The 21750-nt window shown below is 34.9% G+C and overlaps 1 protein-coding gene and 1 long non-coding RNA gene across 2 annotated transcripts in view; one reads left to right on the top strand and one right to left on the bottom strand.

Moving 5' to 3' along the window:
- The window catches only part of LOC119255800 (uncharacterized), a 147604-nt gene that overhangs the window by 50221 nt on the left and 75633 nt on the right, over positions 1-21750 (top strand). Inside the window, exon 3 of the long non-coding RNA XR_005127540.2 lies at positions 1718-1776. This is a non-coding gene — a long non-coding RNA (uncharacterized LOC119255800). The remainder of the gene's footprint in view (positions 1-1717; positions 1777-21750) is intronic.
- HNMT (histamine N-methyltransferase) overlaps positions 1-21750 on the bottom strand; it is a 36554-nt gene that overhangs the window by 6625 nt on the left and 8179 nt on the right. Inside the window, exons 3-5 of the mRNA XM_037523293.2 lie at positions 7167-7274; positions 6060-6190; positions 3533-3626 (exon numbers count right to left, since the gene is read on the bottom strand). Coding sequence (XP_037379190.1) covers positions 3533-3626; positions 6060-6190; positions 7167-7274 — 333 coding nt within the window. The remainder of the gene's footprint in view (positions 1-3532; positions 3627-6059; positions 6191-7166; positions 7275-21750) is intronic.

Raw genomic sequence — 21750 nt, 5'->3', positions numbered from 1 at the left:
TTCATTCCTACTATCTCAAATCTCCAGAACTTTTTATATTCTCAATTCCAGATTCATGATGTAACCATGATTTAATTAAACACACTCTCTTTGCAGTTCTGATGTCATAAAATAGAAACAATAAACAATTACTCAGTTCAATTCAAACACATTAACTGAGTGTCCTTTAGATCCTAAAGAGTTTGTAAAATCCTGGTACTAGATATAAGAGACAGAGTCTCCTACTCTCCAAGTACTCTCCTTAAATTCCCTGTATGCCTCTAATAGGAAACTTAGCACACTGGTGAAAGTGTTTACTTGTTTGAATTCTCCATTATATCACACGCCTTTCAAAGGCAGAGGAAAAGCAATCTTATGTCATCTTGCAACCTTCAGAGTCTAGCAGTGACTGACTATAGAAGCTCAATAAAAGTTGAATGAACCAAATTTACATAACTTTCCTATGCAGCCAAGGTGGAACCAGTATTTTGAATAATGCTGAACATGCATGGCTTCTTAGCCAAGTTCGGTGCTCTGAATAATTAAATCTAGATGCTAACCCCATATTTCACTGTCTTTCAAACTAATGCCGTTCAAAAAAAAATGAGTGTCCATCTGGTACTCAAAATAACTGAGTAATTCAATCTATTCAGAGAAATAACTCATTAATTTTGTAATAGGTCATTGTCTGAGTTGCACAGCCAAGTGTCCTTGCTGTGTGGCATATTTAAGATGATCCTTTAGAGTAAGATGTTGATCAGGACACAGTGATCAGCCTAGATGAGATGTTGGCTAGATGAGTGCTTTTCAAATTTTAACTTAGTAACTGGATCTAGGCTTGTCTGCCTATTGTGAGCACTGCGTTTTCTGCATTGCACTGTGGCCATGGGTGACAATATTACCTAGAAACTAAGGAAACACTCAAATAGATTTCTTTTAGGTAACTATGAAACAAATACTATTTAGAAAGTTACCCTAAGAAACTTGATAAAAATGGTGCCTAACATGAACCATTTTGGTGTAGCTTTTCCAATTTTTTTTTTTTTTTTAAGATTTATTTATTTATTTATACAAGCACTGGATACAGTCAGAAGCATGGGAGGGTGAGAGAATTCACCAGAGCCAGAGCGGGGAGCAGAGCAGGCAGAAGGACCAAAGTACACTGCTGAGGGGAGCAGCGGGCGGCAGGAGAGGTCTGCGCGCCATGTGGGACCCTCCTCCCGTGGCCGGGGAGCAGCCAGGGATTGAACTGGCGCTGCAGAGGCTGCGGGCAGCTTCACAACCCAGCGCTCAACCGCTGCGCCACCGGGGAGGCCCAGCTTTTCCAATTTTTAAGAGCATGTTTAAGGAATGTTTTCATATGGAAAATAAGGTTTTAAGAACTATATGTAGTTTGGGCTGGGAAGGCAGGATAAAGCAGTGGATTTTACACAGGAATGAGGAGGAAAGTTATTCCAGCACTTCAGATGATTGGGAAGCTTGGCAGTACCCATTTGGTTTCCACAAACAGTTGGGAAGATAGAGATTTGTGAAGAACTATCACTTATGACAAAAATGACTAATAAAAAATTGACTTGTCCCTATACATGGTGATTAACCATGATACAAAATAAACCTGAATGGAAACTACTTGTGATTAAATTTGTTTTCAGTGTTTGTATTTATTAATGCAACAGAACAATTGTTATTTTTTAATTCTTATGTCTGAAGAGAGTATTAACAATTTATTCCTCTTTAGGTCAACTGTTTCCTATGCTGTGTGCATGAATGGAGAATTGTGAATGGCATACTACACAGGTAGGTAAAATATTTCCACCATCAATCTATATTGATTGAAATTTTTTACTCAAAATACTTGTTTTAAAAAGTTAATGATTTTGAGATTTTACTCATTTTCTTTTGATTTCCCCATAAATTTATACACACACACATGCACATATTGAGTATATGCATAGATATAATATATATATCATTATATACAAAATATATGTATTATTATTTAGAAATAGCCCTTGCATATTTCATAAAGCCAGTTCACATAGCTAGGAAGTGTCTCAGCATTTTTGTTTCTTCTACTTCTGACTGGGTTTTTTTTTTTTTTTTTTTAAGATTGATTGATTGATCGATTTATACAAGCACTGGGTACAGTCAGAGGCATGGGGCGGGGGGAGGGGGGGCGGTGGTGAGAGAATTCACCGGAGCCAGAGCGGGGAGCAGAACAAGCAGAGTGATGAAGTACACTGCTGAGGGTAGCAGTGGGTGGCAGGAGAGGTCTGCGCGCCGTGTAGGACCCTTGCCCCATGGCCGGGGATCGAACTGGCATTGCAGAGGCTGCAGGCAGCTTCACAACCCAGTGCTCTACCGCTGCACCACTGGGGAGGCCCTGACTGTTTTTTTGTTTTTTTTTTTTACTTACATACTTCTTGATGACAATAAAACATGAACTGTACTAATGAAATAGCCAACATAAAGAGATAAATGTACATGTAGGCAATTAGTCAGTTCTCAGTTGCATGTAGACCACTTGTGTCATTTTCTACCTAGGAAGCTGTTTTCTTTCTTATTAGTAGAAAAAACTCATAGATGACTTCTGACTCTCATTTAACTTCTGAAAATATCTTAGAATATAGCAAATATAAATAGGAGTAGATCTGTTATTATTATGAAATATATTCTGAAATCAGATATATATGACTTTAAATCCAAGATTACAGGCAACAACTCTACTTGCCATCCTTAGAGCCATATTTCATATTTAAGAATCAGTGAATTTTGTAACACAAGTTTTTAAGTTTGGTGTCTGGTATAAGCTGAGGATGATAGAGCCTGAGATAGATAGATAGATAGATAGATAGATAGATAGATAGATAGATAGATAGATAGAGATTCAACTTGCCTAGCACTGTGTGAAAAACCCATAAAGATTGCTTAATGAAAAATTATGAATGAATGAATGAATTCAACAATATCAATGTTTCATTAACTACCATGTTTACTTATACTCTCTTTGGATTACTTACTATATTACTGGAAGTGAATTGATCTAATCAGATGCATTCTTGGAAAATAAAATATCACAAAGCAAAATAAGTGAACCATTTCTGATAGCTATTTGAAAAAAAACTTATAATGAATAATATTGACAATGGCTCTAAAGTGCAAATTCATCAAATATGAGGTATAATATTTAAATTTTTATTTATTAATGGATATCACAGAGGGAAAAGAGACATTCTATTTTTAATCTCATTAAAAGAAATCCTACCAGTTGTATTTTCTCTAAGTTATGTAAAAAAAATTTATATAGAGATGATAAAGACAAATTTTCCCAATATAAAGAAGTAAATAGACATTTAATTCTACTAGAACCCTTAAATTGAGAGCTGTTATGAAGGACTTTCCTAATATTGTGCTAATTAATTAACTATGATCAGAAGCCAAGTCAAGACTTTCATAATGAAAATGGAAAATACCAGCTGCCTTCAAACAAATGAATCCACACATACATGCACTGTTGCTATTTTAAAATTCAGGCTGAATGAAAATAACTTACCTGACACAAGAACAATGAGAATCTTAGCACTGGTAGCTAAAAGACTATGGAAGAAGTTCAAAGTAGCTGGGATGTCTTTTACATAATACAGCATCTAAACGTGAAGGAAAGAGAAGTGAGGCAGTTTTCATTGTCAATATCATTGTTGCTTAAACTACATAGTAAAACATTTGATTTTCAAGTTCAGTGGATTTTTACTCAACAAAACAGATAAGAGGGCCTACTTGGTGGCACAAGGGGTTAAGTCTCAACACTATCAAGCTGTTGCCAGGCACTGCAGCATGAGTTCGATTACCAGCCAGGGAGCTAATCCACATGGCACAGCAGACGTCTCCTGTCTCACCTGCTGCTCCTCTCAGCAGTGTATTTCAGTAGATCTGCTGGTTCTGCTCCCCACTCTGTCACTGGTGAATCCTCGTAACTGCCCACACCCCACCACCTCTGGCCTACATCCAGTTTTTGTATGCATAAATAAAAATAAATCCTTAAAAAAAAAGAAATTAAAGATGGTAGATAGCGAAATAGAATAATAATATAAAAATAATTTTGGGAACAGAAAACGATGATATTTGCTGAACTAAAGCCAAATAGTTTTAAATTTACTCTTTCTGGCTTTAATAACACATAAATTTATAGCTGAGACACATAGTTTCCATTCAACATTGGGACACTGAGTCTGAACTTACTCCATATTTTGTGAATTACAGTTCTTCTGGGAGAAAAATGGTGCCAACACTATAAAAACAGATCCCATTTCATGGAACACTGCTTTAAAATTAAGCCCTTTGCACTAGCATCACCGTATGCACACAGAAGGTGCTTTTTAATAAATCATAGAAAATGTGACAGACTCTGATGTTGACAGATTCTCTGAAAAATAGACTCAAAAAGCATGGGGTTACATGACTGATCACAAGATTTCAGGGATTAGCTCACCTATTTTTAATAACTGGATCATCTCTGGTGAAATTCAAGGTGAGGTTTTTTCAACAAACACAGATATAACTTGGAATAATACCTCAGTAGTGGAATGTTTTCCTTATGGAATTGTTGCATCTTTAGAATCTACATCCACAGACATAATTCTTATTTCACATCTCCTCTCTTGACCAAAATACAATATTTTATTTTATGTAGATGCCCATGACAGAATTATTGCATAAAGTGAAAACAACTTAAGCTATGCCCCTTTCATATGAATGAATGAAATAAAATGGACCTACACATGGCCTGTGCCACCTTAGGGGACATAGTTATTACAATTTCACTCCATGCTGTTTCCACTCATAGACAGGGTACCCATATATAGCTAGTCCATAAGATGGTTAACAATCAATGATATCACCTGGCTAAAAAATAGGAGGTAGTTCATAACAAATGACCTGAAATTTTTATCTGGTAGATAGAAAGATTCTCTGCAGTTGACCAGTAAGGAATGTCAGGAGAGCGTTAAGACTAAGGAATAATGAAGATACAAGGATATAACACAGAAAAATACAGAGTAGACAAGAGACAGTGGATGAGGATAGTAATACAGAGGAAGCAGAATTATAAGAAAGAAGGAATGGATATGAATGTTTTGATAGAAAAGGGGAAAAGATAGTGATCTCTGAAATTCCAGTATTTTATAAGGAAAGAATGGGATCCAGAGCATAAGTGAAGGGATTGGATCTTGATAAGAGGACACATTTGTAAAAAGAAGGAAGGAAGAAATGTATAGGTCCAGCTATGTGTATAGGTACAGCAATGTTTAAGAGTTTGTGTGGTGAATGATGAGTTTCCATGAGATAGTGTTTATATTTACGCTATTGTATAAAGTGAGGTTGTGAGTTTGAATGAGTAGTGGGGGAGGGATAACAGGACCTAGAGGGTAAGGTATGAAATAATTACCTGAGGATGTGGAAAAGCAAGTTCAATAAAGAAAAATCAAGAGCTTGATGGGCACTGTTAAGTACTTCCTTATAATTACAAAATTTTGTGAGTTAGGAGAGCAGAGATGTACACTTGCCTAGAGAGTGTATCTTATAGTTATTTCTTCCTTTGATTTCTTTTAAGTTTATTCCTGAGATACATGTACTTGTGGACTATAGGAAGAAAGAAGTATCTTAAAATAAGTCAAGTGATGTTCTTAAATAGTAAGTAACATCCAAAGCCTATAAAATCATGTAGGTCAATAGAAAGCAAATGTAGGAGAAATTCTGGGACACTGGTCTATCTAACCCATCAGAGCTACTACAGAATTGTTATACTCTACTGTCCTTAAATCTATCTATGAACTTTTCATTCCTTGGAAATTAATTTACCAAGCAATGAAAAAGATTAATAACTTAGAGGCATTTTGAGGAGAGAAAGCATGCTGTTTTGATTGTTACAGAAAATCTCTTAATAATTTGGATAGATACTGCTCACTTACAAATCATAAATTAGATTTTCATTTTTCTTTCCAAATTAGAATATTAGGTGCTCTTTATACATATTTCTGAAAAAACCTCTTTTCTAAGTATATATAATAATAAGTATTTCCTACCTGAATCATATGAATAAAGTCCCACTTCTGAAGTTCCTTTTTCTCTGTCACTCTCTTTTGATATTCAGATGCTGTCTCCTTATGCCAAGCAAACTTTATGTTCTGGAGGTCTGATGTCTTGGCTACAAGCTCTAAAATACAGAGAAGAGGTGGCACACCATCAATTTTAATTGCAAATGTGGAACCCATTTCCATTTAGAATTTTAATGCAATCAATGTTACATACATAACAGATATAAAATACATTTTTCTTTTTATGTAGCTCTGGGAGACCAGGGAGTTCATAGTGTTTTGTTATTTTTCCCTAGTATTAAATGAAATTAGAGAGGAAAGAATAAGAAATAATTATGAGAACCCTGATCAGATATAGATTACAATATCTCATTAATAATGGAAAATTAACTAGTAAACTTTATCAGTGGAAAATTGATGTAGAACAGGTCTTAGGATTTTATAAGGCCAAACCACAGGCCAAATCTGACCCACCTCCTAAAGATATGTTCTATGCTACTTCCAGAATTTATTACTTAATAGCATTAAACATTGGAATGGTTAAAAAAATCAAAATAATAATAGTATTTTGTGATATGTGAAAGTGACATAAAACTCAAATTAGCATGATTATAAAGTTTTATTGGAACACATCCATGGTCATTAGCTTCTGTGGCTACCTTTGTGCCATGATAATAGAGTTTATTAATTGTGACAAAGACTATGTAGCCTTCTAAGTCTAAAATATTAACTATTTGACCTTTTTCCAAAAAAAGTTTGCCGATTCTTATGTAACACATTAAACATAAACTTTCTAATGGCAGACATTCTGCTTAATTATTTCTAAATGAATTAAATGTCCTGTTTCTAAGAATATATATCAAAAATAGTTGATTACAGTGGAATGGATGTAAAGTCAGTAAAAAAAAATCTAGAAATTCACTATTTATTTTCCAAGTTGTTTAATTATATCTGCTAAGAAAACTAATTTCTTCTCCAAAAAAACTTACATTGAGCATACCACAGTAACACTATTGCTAATGATTCAAGGGACAAACTTGGGATGATGAACCTTTTAGGATAGAATTCGGCATATAGTATATGGGTTTTAGGTACCTTTATATTTGGTAATTTGTTCAATACTTGGTTCAACAACTTCATTGTTGATATGAATTCCTGGATATTGAGCCTGCACTTTGGAGAGAATTTGAAGATCAATTTCACCTAGAAGATAAACATATGGAACAGGTGACATCAACCCAAAAAGAAATTATTAAGAATAATTTGAGCTAGTTTATTATATATCAACAACAAATAGAAGAGCCCAGTATAAATAATGAATAATGCTCAACTCTTAGTCTGCCAGAACATCCAGAGTATAAGTAGAAATAATGTGATTTGAGGAGGGCTATGCTTGCCATTCATTCATTCCTTTACTCATATAACCCCTACTTAATATTTATTTTTATATTACATTAAATCAAAGCTTTCATTGATGATGAGATGAAGTCAACACTTCTTTTTGTATCACTATGTCAGAAGAAACACTGTCAATTATAACTTTAAGATATCAACTAGATGTATCCCAACTTCAGACATGTTAAACAATATAAATTAAAAAATATATATCTTAAAACTGATAGAGTAGGCTAAACAAAAGCTTACAGAGAAGTGAAATATGTCAAGTGAAAATATGTCAGGTACAAAAAAGTGATCAAAAACCCTGATTGGGGGCCTCCCTGGTGGCACAAGGGGTTAAACACCGCACTATGAAGCAATCCACAGCCTCTGCAGCACGAGTTCGATCCCTGGGCAGGGAGCAACCCACATGGTGCAGCAGAACTCTCCTGACTCACCCGCTGCTCCCCTCAGCACTGTAATTCAGTCAATCTGCCTGTTGTGTTCCCCACTCGGTCTCTGGTGAATCCTCTCACCTCCTGCACCTCTGGCCTGCATCCCAGCTCTTGTATGTATAAATAAATAAATCTTTAAAAAAATTTTAAAAAAACCCTGGTTTTGGCCTGGGTGTAAGAGCAAAGGACACAGTAAGAGAAAGGATGGGAGGGGAGGGAGAGACATGGAAAACTTCATGAAAGAAGAGCACTCCTGAGCTACATGTTACAGGCTATGTAGAAGTTACCAAAGAGACTTCTGAAATAATGGAGAATTGCAGATGAGAGGAGAGAAAAACAGAGGGATGAAGTTAGGAAACAGAATGGTACATGTGGGGCCACTGGTGGTTCAGAGTTTGGGAATATTTGGAATGGGGGACAGGGCCCCCAAGAAAATAGTGATCCCGGAAAGGTAAATGGAGAGGAAGTTATGGCAGAACAGATATTCATTAATTCAACTTGACTGTTTACTCTGTTCCAGTCTCTGCACTAGGCTCTAGCAAATAATAAGAAAAACATATAGATACCTGCCCTGCAGGGAATTTAGCCTTTAAGTGACTGCATAAGAGAAATGTTAGTAAGTCTGATAGACTTGAGTTCCAGACCTTCCTTGTCCTAAGTGTAGAAGACCTTCAGCAGATTGCTTTACCTCTCCAAGCTGTATTTAAATTAGAGATAATAATAACAGTACATAATTTAATAACTGAGGTTTAAATGAAGCAATGGTTATAAAGCACAGTGCAAAACAGAGCTGACTCCCCCAAAAATGTTAGCTGTTCATTATTTTTATTACCATTGAATCCCTCTTTATTTTTTTTCTAAATTTATTTATTTTCTTTTTTTGCTTATTTTTGTACAGTAGTTTCTTATTCTCTTAGTGTCTTCTTTCCCTGTTGTTGATGTTTCCAACTTAAGTTTTGCATATTTATTCTCTTTGGATGTTAACCTTCATTTTAATAGAATTATCAGCTGGTAAGATGAGCATATACAAATGATCTTAGTCTTTGATATTTTTTTTTAAGATTTATTTTTTTTTTATTTATACAAGCACTGGGTACAGTCAGAAGCGTGGGAAGGTGAGAAAATTTACCATAGCCAGAGCCGGGAACAGAGCAGGCTGACTGAAGTACACTGCTGAGGGGAGCAGCGGGCGGCAGGAGAGGTCTGCACGCCATGTGGGACCCACCTCCGGTGGCCGGGGAGCAGCCGGGGATCGAACCAGTGCTGCAGAGGCTGCGGGCAGCTTCGCAACCCAGCGCTCAACTGCTGCGCCACTGGGGAGGCCCAGTCTTTGATATTTTAACATAAATAATATTAATAGAACCTTTAGAACAAAAGCATAGGTCTTAAGATGGGGAAGTCTGGATGGAAGGAGATGACAAACAAAAATCAGGAACAAAAAATAGTGGACTAAGAAAAGAGGTCAGTCTAACGGCATAAAGCAAGCCCCAAGTTCTGATAATAGGAGTTAGTGTGTGGGAAAGGCAGGACAGGAAAGAAAGGTTAGGAAGCTAAAATGGAGGATGATAGAGCCTATGTGTGACAATTTTTTTCAAAGCTGATCCCACCAACATGAAACATTTTGTTCTTTCCTGAATAACTCGCTCTGACACTTATTGACTACCTACTATTTGTCAAACACTGTGCTAGGCATTTTATTTGAAATATCTCACCATTTACTCCTGACCACAATGTAAATATAAGTGCCACAGTATAATTCCCAACAGATACGGTAGTTTGAGTAATTTGGTTTCAGGGAATATTAAATGCCTGAATTTAAAATTTTAAGCACATCTGTTTGACTATGGTATTGTTCTTCTAACTACTTCATGCTAGAAGTAGAAATATCGCAAATATTAAAAGGAATGCTTTTTTCCTTTTTACAGTAAGTGTTTTTGAAGAGGAAAATAATAACTAAAGGAAAAGGCTAGAAAAAACAAACAAATTGTGGGCTAATGAGAAATTGTGATATTGCAGTTTGCCCAAAGGACCAGAGGCAAATGTTCTGTCCTTGCCACATATTTTAAAAAATAAAATCATAAATTCTGAGGATTCCAAGTCCAACATTTTAAAATTCAGATAGCTGAAATACAGTTGTTTCCCCCTTTTACTTGATAAGCATTCATTGCCTTAAGATGCCAGGTAAAAATATGTAAATATGTAAAAATAACAATATCATGGGATATAAGGTGTCTTTGTATACCTTGATTCTTAAACTACCCAAAAGGCAAAATGTATCCAGCATACTCCCTTGGTTTGTTTCTCTCTTGTCATTTTTGACCTAGCAGATGTTCTACTGTAGTCAGAGCTAGCCAACACCCCCTCCTAGGCACTGATACAGGACACAATACTAGAATTGTAATTGAGAGAGGGAAACCATGAGCTCCCCTAAAAACATCTAGGATATGTGGACATGAAACAGTTTTGCATTATTGTTAGAGCCCTAGCAGTAATAAATTAACTATAAAAGACAAATAATTTCCTCAAGAGGTAGCATATAAAATTTATTTCTAACTAACTTCAGAAGTCAGGTACCAAACTTCCTGTTTGCCAGGGGACGTTCCATTTTATGTTTATTATTCTGGTAGTCCACTTTGTTTTGCTTCTTAACCCAAGTTTTTCATTCTTAACAAAATATTATTACAATTTTATTTATGAAAATAGTTTTAAAAATAAATTATTAATTGATCAATGTAATAAAAACAACTTGCTCAATAGATATTTCAGAATGCATAATAATTTTAATTATTTTGTTCAATCCCTGCAACTCTCTTAAAAGTATCCTGAGTTTGACAATAATGCAACTGTGCTCATAAGGTACTCATTTTCTGTGCTATTTTTGTTATTTATAATGAATTCTATTATAAGTATTAACAGACATGGATATATAGGTGATGACAGCTAAGTAGGTAAGTAGATAGAAAGAAAGGAAGACAGAGAGCAATAAAGATAATTTATTCCTTGGTCTTATATACTAGAGTTTGCTTTCTAGTATCCCTCAAAAATAGGAAACAGGCATTTTTAAAATCATTTTTATTAACTTTTTCAGCACCAAAAGAGTCAACAGAAAGGCAGTTTAGCTGTATTACAGTCTTTTGTAAACATTTAGCATTTATTTATAAAGAATTTCTTGATACATCACCTGTACTGTTCACTATCCATCTACTGACTCAAGATTTGCTGCTTTCTTAATCCTTCTTTGGTCATCAGCAAGTTTTCCTATTAAAATGTTTCTTTACTTTCTCTTTTCCATCCTTATCACCAATGCCCTTGTCCACACCTAAATTATCTATCCCTTAGACTATTGCAAAAATATCTTACAAGTCAGCCTACTGGTTCAAGTCCAAATTCCTTAACTGAACATGGACTGTCTGATGTTTCCTGATTCTCATCTCAGAATTTCATATTTTGAAACTGTTAGCTCCAGGAACCCTCAATTTCTTGCATTTGCATTTCCACCCTCCCTCTCCCCCATATGCATCATGCTCTCCATACTTTTTATCCTTTGCTCCTGTTTTCTCTTCTAGAAACATTTCCCTTCATCTGACCAATTGGTGTACATATTAAATTCTTCCACACACATCACAACTTACTTTGGTAGATTTTTCTACAGAGCTTGGAAGCATGAGAATCCTTCTGACAGAGACTACCTGTCGATTAATAGGAGTTGGCAACAAAGATAATACCTCTGTGCTCCCTGATCTAAATTATTGCTTTCCTTCACTTATTTTATGTACTAGCAAAGGTTTGATTCCAGTGAGTTTGTTAAAAAGTATCAAATAGTCTAAAATGCTCCATTGAACAGCTGAACAGGTTTGATCATCAATCACTGAAAAGCTTATGAGAGGTTATCAGACCCTACAGTACCATGAGCCAGCAGTAAAGTGATTCAAATAAAAAAAAAAAAGGAGACAATTTGTTCTTTTTCAGCTGAATCCTTCTGAGCAGGAACCATAACATCATGAATGTTTTTCAATATGAGACATTAAGCATCGTGTAAATGTTTTTAAAGAACACACAAGCAAACTAGTGTGTCAGATAATTGGGGGAAAGTAAACAACAAATGAATCAATCAAATTGATTATTGATTAATTCAGAAATTCTGCAAATTCAGGGATTAACAAAAGAAGTGTGGGAGCCCACTTTTAAGTCTTCTTGGAATCTTTGAGATAAATATTTAAGAGAAATAATATATATATATATATATATACACACAATTTTATAGTTGGTCTTTTTTCATATATCATCTTTTATTAAGCATTGCTTGATCCTAATACTAACAATTGTGGTCTACTTATTTTTAACATCCTAAGCCTTTAGATGCATAAACACCAAGAGTTGTTTGGGTTCTAAAGCCTTATTAAATGTTTCTCCCTAAAGTTTTTCAATAAAATCTGCAAAATTTCCTGTGAGAAATGGAAAACTTACAGTAATTAAACAACTATACTCCGATATGCCATTCTCTTCTTTTCTGTTTTCTTCCCTTCCACTTTTTTAATTTTGTTCTCCTCTCTTTATGTCACCACTGAAGCACATGAATGATTTTGAAAGTCTGATGATATAACTGAGTTTTTTCAGGTGATCAATAATTGGAACTTGAGCAAAGTTAGGAAAATACAAACAGGTGTCAGCATAAATCAGTGACTTATAGAGCATTTCCTCTCAATATACAGTGTTAAGAAAGATTCCAAATTGTCATTGATGGTTATCTCAGGGAGGTAGAATTATAGGCTATTTCTCATTGTCTTTTTGCTTAAAATGTTTCTATAAGTGTTTGTTGAATTATTTTTTAAATTTTCAAGTCCAAAATATAGAGTCCTTTCTTTCTCCATTCAACAACCACAAGAACAAAATTTATATGCAAATGACTGGCCTGAGGCATTTATAGCCATTTAAGGTTAGAACCACCTTACCACTAAGTTTCTAATGAAACATCTTTAAATAAGGTATTCTTTAATACAGAAGTTGTCCTCTCACATATTGGAAGCATATTTTTGATCTTATAAGGTACCACTGCATTACAGGAAATGTTAGTACATTGAAGATGAGAAAAATAGATTGTTAACTCATGGCTCAAAGAACTAGTCTTATAAGTTGGAGACTTTTTTCTTTTTGGGTGAGCACCCTAATAATTCTAAAATAAAAGACTTGATTATTGCTTGAAAATATAGACAGGTAGGTAAAAAACTGGTTAGATGAGTGTATGAATACATGGACAAACCAACAGACCAACAAACTGACAACTACCAGTGAAAAAGCTCTATGGGTGACTAGGAAAATATGTAGGGAAAAATGGGAGGCATAAGTTGGAAAGACGGGTTTTCTAGGTGGTCTACTATGACATAAAGCCATGTTTAAAGGGCAGATATGAATCCCTGTCAAAAGCCCTGCCAGCCCTCATCACCTTCCCACTGGCACACTGTGCGAAGCCTATTCTTACACTGTGTCTTTAAGGCGAACATGCATTTCCACTTGCATTCTGATGGATGTCATATATATATATCCTCTGAGATCACAAGGCAATCTCAATGGCTAGATGGAGTAGTAGGTAGACACATTTTGTCTGTGTACATTTTTAAAAATAATTTATTTATTTTTGCATACAAGAACTGGGGTGTAGGCCAGAGGTGTGGGGCGGTGAGAGGATTCAACCAAGACAGAGCGGGGAACAGAACAGGCAGATTGACTGAAATACACTGCTGAGGGAAGCAGTGAGCGAGTCAGGAGAGGTCTGCTGCGCCATGTGGGTCACCTCCATGGCTGGGGATCGAACTCGTGGTACAATAGCTGTGGATTGCTTCATAGTGCTGTGCTTAACCCCTTGAGCCACCAGGGAGGCCCCTGTCTTTGTACATTTTAGGCAGATGAAAAGTGAGTGTTTTGTATATTATGTCATTATAATCTGAACTGGTTGTTATTATAAAATGAAAACCCTTGTTTGCTACTATTTGAAGGCAGTGAATAAAACCTCATAACATGATTATTGGGCTATAAAATATTTTATTTACTGATGATTATAATTAACTCATGCCAGTCCTACCAAATGGCCCAATTCTTTTAATTTTTCCTTATAGGTTTACCAGATTTTTGAATAAATTTAGTAGAATATTTAAACTTCCTAATTTCATTTCTTGATCTATGAAATGAGAAAATATAACTCATGTTCACTCTATATGCCACAGCTGAACTTATCTTTTCCAGCCTTATTGAGATAAAATTGACATATACATTGCTTTGTGTAAGATTAAAATGTATACCATGATATGATACAGATATATATTATGAAATAATTACCATAATATAGTTTAAACCTTTCTCATCTCATAAAATTACAATTTCTTTTTTGTGAGAATATTTAAAATATACTCTCATAGCAACTTTGAAGTATATATAAGACAACATTGTTAACTATAATAACCAGACTGTATACTAGATGCCAAAATTTGTTCATCTTAAAACTAGAATTATGTACCCTTTGCAAACATTCTTCCTTTCTACAAACCCACAATCCCTGGCATCCACCAATCTACTTTTTGTTTCTATGAGTTCGGTCTTTAGATACCACATAGTAGTGAGATCATCAATATGATGGGCATATCTCACATTTTCTCTATCCATTCTTGCATTGATAGACACTTAGGTTGTTTCCAGGTCTTGGCTATTTTAAAAAAATGGTGCAGTGAGCATGGGAGTGGAGACAGCTCTTTAAGATAGTAAGTTCATTTCCTGCAGATATATGCCCAGAAGTGGGATTGCCAGATCATAAAATATTATATATATATATATATATATATTTTGTAGTCTCCATACTGGTTTTCCTAGTGACTGGCCAGTAAACTATTTTTTTTAATTCATTATTTTGCAGATTTTTAAAGTTAATTTTCTGTTAAAGTTATAAACAATCTTTAATCATAAAATCAGAGCAACTGGTTAATATAATTGGCTTAAAAATTTAGTTACAATGTTTAGTTATTCAGAGTTTGAGATAGCATAAAGTATCAAAGCCAGGGACTAGAGTGGGAATTTTTCATACTATATATTTTTCTTTCAGTCATGTCTACTAAGTAAGAATCTGCTATATGCCAGAAAATGTCTAAAATGTTGAGTTTACAGTGACATTTTTAAGATATTAACAGATAATTAAAAATTGTTCAAACAGTTAGTAATCAGAGAGATGAAAATTAAATTGACTATAAGATTTCACTTTAGGGCCTCCCCGGTGGCGCAGCGGTTGAGCGCTGGGTTGCGAAGCTGCCCGCGGCCTCTGCGGCGCCGGTTCGATCCCCGGCTGCTCCCCGGCCACCGGAGGAGGGTCCCACATGGCGCGCAGACCTCTCCTGCCGCCCGCTGCTCCCCTCAGCAGTGTACTTCGGTCCTTCTGCCTGCTCTGCTTCCCGATCTGGCTCTGGTGAATTCTCTCACCCTCCCGTGCTTCTGACTGTACCCAGTGCTTGTATAAACAAAACAAACAAACAAAGAAAGAAAGAAAAAAAAAAAAAAAAAAAAAAAAAAGATTTCACTTTATACAAAATTCAAAAAGCCAGAGAAAGTCAAGTGTTGCCAGGGATATTCAGATATTAAAAACTTCAAGAAGGCTTGTAAGGATTTAGACTGGTACAGCCAGTATCAATACTAATTTACTAATACCGGTTTAAATTAAATATATCTATGACCAAGGAGTTCTATATTTGAAATATACATAATCCAAAGAAATTCTCCTACAGCTCAAAAGGAGATTTGCACCATGAAATTCACAACAACTTTACTTTAGCAAAGTAAAGCTTTTTTGGACTTCAGGAAAAATTAGGACTGAACTTAAATCTTAGCAGCATCATACATTACCTGATGATACATATTTTGAGTCATCTCAACCTCAAAACATCTGAACATCATTGTATTCATTTTAAAACAAAGTTTCAAAGGGATGTTATGTAAAATGTGACAACATATATCAAGTACCTAGTAATGTGCCTGGAAAATAACAGACACTCAACAAAGCTTAGTTCCTCTATGATTTCTCTTCTATAACACATAATAGATAGGTGATTTATGTTATTACAACATATAAAAGAGAAAAGCAACTTTTATTGATCAGTGAATTTTTGAAGGCTATCTGGCTATAAAGTATTTAAAAAGTTAATAAATTTACTTTTAACCAAAAGTTGAGTCTAATAGACTGGAATGTAGTTTGTTTGTTTTTTTCAGTCCTTTTCATTCCTCTTGTTTTGTTTTGTTTTGTTTTGTTTTGTTTTTCATCAAACAGAATATACTGACTTTTTGACATGGGAAGTTAAATGAAAACTAAAATTAAAAAATAACCTTTCTTCTGAATCTCTTTCTTCTGTATCACCCTGTTCATTACATTGTCTATAACATGAGAATGACTTCTCATATCTCCTTTCGCGGCTATGTATGGCGAGATATTTTAAATGCATGAAATATTTTGAATGCATCATTTTTACATTTAAAGAAGGATGTATAATTAAGACCCCTGACATTATAAATTATAAAAAATTCAAAAATAAGGAAAAAAAGGGGGGATTATCAGGCCTCCCCTGTTGGCGCAGCAGTTGAGCGCTGGCCTGGGAGGCTGCCTGCAGCCTCTGCAGTACTGGTTCGATCCCCGGCCACCGGCAAGGGTTCCACAAGGTGTGTAGACCTCTCCTGCCATGCCCACTGCTCCCCTCAGTGGTGTATTTCGTCAGTCTGCCTGTTCTGTTCCCCCATCTGGCTCTGGTGAATTCTCTCACCCTCCCATACTTCTGACTGTACCCAGTGCTTGTATAAATAAATAAAATAAATCTTAAAAAAAAAGGGGGGGTTATCTTCTAACTTTTCTTCACTTGTGAACTTCAAGGATATATTTAATGATTAACAGAGGAATGTTGCATTTTTGCTTGAAACCCAACATTATTTGATTAAAAATGAAAAGGATAAGAAAAGGAAAAATTAAGACTCTAAGAGTAAAATGTAACTGGACCCCAATTTAGTATTCACCAAAACTATCTTATGCATATTTGTTATTATCTCTGTCCTTTAAGTTGCATATGGATAAATTAGGGATAATGTGATTTATGGTATAGGGTCATTGTAAAGGTTAGAGGCACTGCATATGCAGATAATTTACCACAGTTTATGACATGTAGTAATACATATATTTGAGCACCTACTAAAGACCAGGTTTTAATCACTAGAGATACAGCAATATATAAAACTGACAAAATATTCAACATTTACAGATGAGCATAAGGCTCATGATAAAAGCCAAGGTAAAAAATAATAGGATAAGCCACAGAAAGGGGCTTTAAGAGTTCAACTGGGTAGTCAAGTAACTTCATGTATGGGTGACATTTAGGAAAAGTCTAAAGGAGACTGGGAATGAGGGAAATGAAGATTTGCCTTCCTAAATTGGTAGCTACATAATAAAATTCCAACTTGGAATAGAACTCTTCATGTATTTGTGATGTCTGACTAAGCCTACATCAAATGAAAAACAAATCCCAGCTTGAGAACCCTGGGGCCTCCCCAAATGAGAAAATTTGCAGGTCAAGAAAATGGAGGATTAAAGACTGCTGAGATATTACCTACCATTTGATTTGAGTCTATTCTTGCTTCATTTCTCATATTAAAATATATGTGAATTCTTTAGATTATCAGCAGGAAAAATTTTTATTCTATTACATGCTGTATTAAGATTATTATCTCCTTTGTTCCTCCTATGGAATCAGGCACACACAAAAAATTATTTCTAGGGTAAAAATTGCCCAGATAACTCCATGCTTAGTGATAAAAAATAATTTCAGCTACAGCTTTACAACCAGAGCAAAAACAAAGAACAACCTGATGGTGAGCTCAAGTATAAAACTAGAAGATTCTTGACAAGTTCATTTCTTTTCTCTCTCTCTCTCTCTCTCTCTCTCTCTCTCTCTCTCTCTCTCTCTCTCTCTCTGTCTCTCAGCTCTTTCTCTCTCTCCTACCTTCCTCCCTTACTTCCACTTTTTATTACAGGGTGCCTCAGTATTAAATCTGTCATGTTTGTATGGAAAGATGAAAGTAGAATATTAAAATAAATACAGGATCTCAGGAAAGGGATTATAAATATAAATTGAGTCAAAAGGTCATTGCTATTTGCTTTCATGTGTCTTTTGGCTCTTGGCCTAGGAAATCTACATCCTAAATGCTTTGCAATGGCACAAGGCCTAAGAAAACCATGCTACCAAAATGCTCTATGAAACAGAGATTTACAGAAAATGCCCCAAAGGGTGATGAAATATGTCAATGTATAGATATTTGGTAGACAACTCAGAAAAGACTGAATATTTTCTATTTATTTTTAATTTATAAATTTTAAACATATAGATACTCTCCTGGTACTTCTGCCCATAAATAGAAAAGATTAAATTCTTTGTGGAGTATAAATGCAGTCAAGGTGGGAGTACGAACACAGTAGGAGGAAGGTAAAGCAGTATCTGAGCTGTGGTGACAGTAGGGAAGGCTATGTTCAAAGTTTTGTCAAGACTCTGGCAACCACGCTAACCAGGCCTTTGTATTTAGGTGAATGTTAGAGCTGTTCTTGATATAATAAGGATGCATTGTTTTCAGGAAAATTTCTTTTCATTTGCAACCCTTACCTTATGAACATGAAAGTGTCCAAATCACTGTAACCTCCTCATCAGTATCACCTATTGTTGTCATTTTAAGTCTTCTCAAATTGTTCTTGGCAAACATTTGAATTTATTTCAAATAAGTTTATTTTGTGTTAAATATATTATTGTATAACTAATCAATAGTTATTGTATAACTAATCAAATATATTATTGTATAACTAATCAAACAGTAACAGTTTGTTACTGTTAATAGAGATAAAGCTCCAGAAAAACCTAGACATTGACACCCAACCAATATCTGTATCTCCCAAATCCCTTGTGTTGTTATTATTATTAGTTCATGTATAAAATGAAGATAGCAATGAAACCCTACTGTAAATAATCAAAGCTGTGAATGAAAACCACTCAAAGGATAAGAATAAGAATGTAGATTTGCCATACTGCTTTTTATCTATTTTATTTCTCTCAGACCATTTACCACATTCTTATTAATTCTAAGGCTGTGCAACCAAGTTTATTTGCTTTTCAAAGTATACAGTCATTTAATCTGCAAATAATGATAGTTTTGTCTTCATTCTGCTCATTATCCTGTGTTTTCCTGTTTCAAGCCTTATTGAATCAGCCAAAACAATCTTGTTTACTCTGGTTTTACTCACAATGGCTCCAATTTTGAAATGTTATGTTCAGTTAGCTCAAGTCTGTAACGTATCTGTCTTTAACAGTATTTCCATATATAAATACAGTACAATGGGCTAACAATTTCAGTCACTTGATATATGAATTTACAGACTTTAAAATATGGACTTATTTTCTTTAAAAGAAAATAATTTTCCTTTTAATAATATAGTTCTGAATGCCTTTAACAAAACTTTATATATGAGGCCCCTAACTGTTACCCAAAGTAAACAGTCCTAGGCCCTGTGGATTAGTGAATCATATCCTTCTTAGAATGGAGTAACTACTAGCATGCTGCAAGGGGTAAAACAATTCTTGCCATTTCAAGTTACAAAGCGATTAGAATACAGACTAAAAACTGTCTACATGTTTGGCATCCCATTTAAGTTATAACTTCTTAGCATAACCAAATATGGTGTTAGCCACATCACTGGAGAGATGTATGCCTGTTACAAGGAAGTTACTCATAAAACCATAGATTTTTCCAGACTGAAAAGAACTTTAATGGTATTTTCTCAATACTATTATGGAAAAAAAAAAAATCAATGCCTGAGTTCCTTCCATACCATGTCTGAAAAGTATGTTTCCAGTCTAGGCTAAAATCTGTACATTGACAGGTAGCTCTTTGTCTCCCAAGATATGTGCTTTCATTTCTAGACAAATTTGGTCATTAGTAAAAGCTAATACTCAGCCAAGAACGCTCTCTATTTTGAACATCTGCCATCAAGGGGCAAATATTCTGTAGTTTATGCAACAGGAAATATCTGAAGATGGCAGTAAGCACATTTAATTTTTTTTTTCTTTGGACGGAAAAATGTCCTCCAATTCCCACAGTTCCCCCAATCAACCCTAATTTGCTAATATATACTGTTGACCACTGGAAAATAGTGTCATTTGCTTGCTGTCACCCCCTGACCTCTCAAACTAATGACATGGTTCTACCAGCTCTTACTGCATTTGTTGCACTACTACCCAACTAGTTTTAAAAAAATAAACTTCACTGTCACCTTAACATCACATTTATGAAAAGACACAGATAAATAGTCTGATATAATAAAAACATAAGTGGAAAATTGGATACAATGAGGTTATGGAGTTATTATTCTTTCCAGGCCTTACAAAACTTTGGGCATTTGAACATAAGAACTGAGCAGTGCACCAGAAAAAAATGATTCCCGTTCAAGCAGAGCTCAGAGCAAGAGAACACATTGCTCATTACTGCCTTCTGGAGCATTTTCCAGGCATAAATGTATGTACTGTAAATTACATACCCTTACCTATAGGAATATGTTTCTTTTTCCTCCATGTGCCATCTAGCATACAGACAAAACTCATTAAAATTTGAATAATAATGAAGCTCCACTGGATGGTTTAATTTTAGGAAGCATCAGTATTGAAGATGGACCAAAAAGAATATTCTGTGAGATTTAGAACATAGTGCAATTGGTTGCAGTATCTAAAAACAATTGCTGGAATGAACGTGATATGAATACTTCAAGACTTTGAATAAAGCAGTTCAGATGCTTGCTGTGTTTCATTAAGGCACATAAACTTATACACATATACACATAACTTTACACCTCCTAGTTTGGGCTCTGAAAAAGCTACATGATCTCTATTTCTGCTTATGCTTTGTTTTTCTTTTGATATTTTTATTTTGGCTTCACAAAAAATATTTCAGACATTTCCCTAACATTAAACATATAATCTGTGGGTAATAGTATTTCTTATAAAATATAGTTTATTGATGTGGTAAATTACTTAAACACAACATCAAAAAGTTTGCCATCGATTTCTTTTCTTTTGATCTGCTCAGAGCTTTAATAATTGTTTAGCTTTTGTGCTGAATTGCCAAATGCCTTTTTCAAAATTCTTACATTCTCTCTGAAAATAGGAAACCTCTCTCCGCACAATCATCAACCTTTCCGAATAGAAAGAGACTGAAGACAGAAAGTGTTCCTAGGTAACCCCTGCTCTTGCTTCTGAAAAGAAAATCAAATTTTCTTTTGATTTTGCCCCCAAAGAACACAAGCATTAGATAACATAATGGGAGTAATTTCATTTGGAAAGTTTTTTGTTTGATATTGCTCTGTGTTTTCACTGTGGTAGGGAGAAGTGGTAGCATCATCATAAATGACTGAAGATATGCAGAATATAATCTGTCTGTAGGTGTTGGGCAACTAAGAAAAAAAAAAAAAACATCTAGAAAGTGAAATCAATGAGGCCATAGATCGAAATTCAGTGATTTGGAAGGATACAAAAGCCACAGAATAATGCAAAGGCTCAGACATACTGTAAGACGGTGGGAAACATTGGGAGGTCAATGTCTAAGGCAGGTATAGGAAGTGTCTCACTGTATGGTAATATATTGTTCTTTTGCATGATACCTGCATTCGACAAACAGATAAGCATCACCCAATTGGCATATGGACACTCGGACTATCTGAGAAAGTGTCTCCCCCAAAACACTGTTCTTTGTTGCCAAAGAAATCTATACCTTGCAATTTTAAATGTAATGATTTTAAT

The sequence above is a fragment of the Talpa occidentalis genome, unplaced genomic scaffold (assembly GCF_014898055.3).
Source record: "Talpa occidentalis isolate TD23 unplaced genomic scaffold, MPIMG_talOcc4v2.1 talOcc4.3, whole genome shotgun sequence".
Lineage (NCBI taxonomy): Eukaryota > Metazoa > Chordata > Mammalia > Eulipotyphla > Talpidae > Talpa > Talpa occidentalis.
The sequence above is the reverse complement of the archived record's forward strand: the minus strand, read 5'-3'. Positions and strand labels throughout refer to the sequence as shown.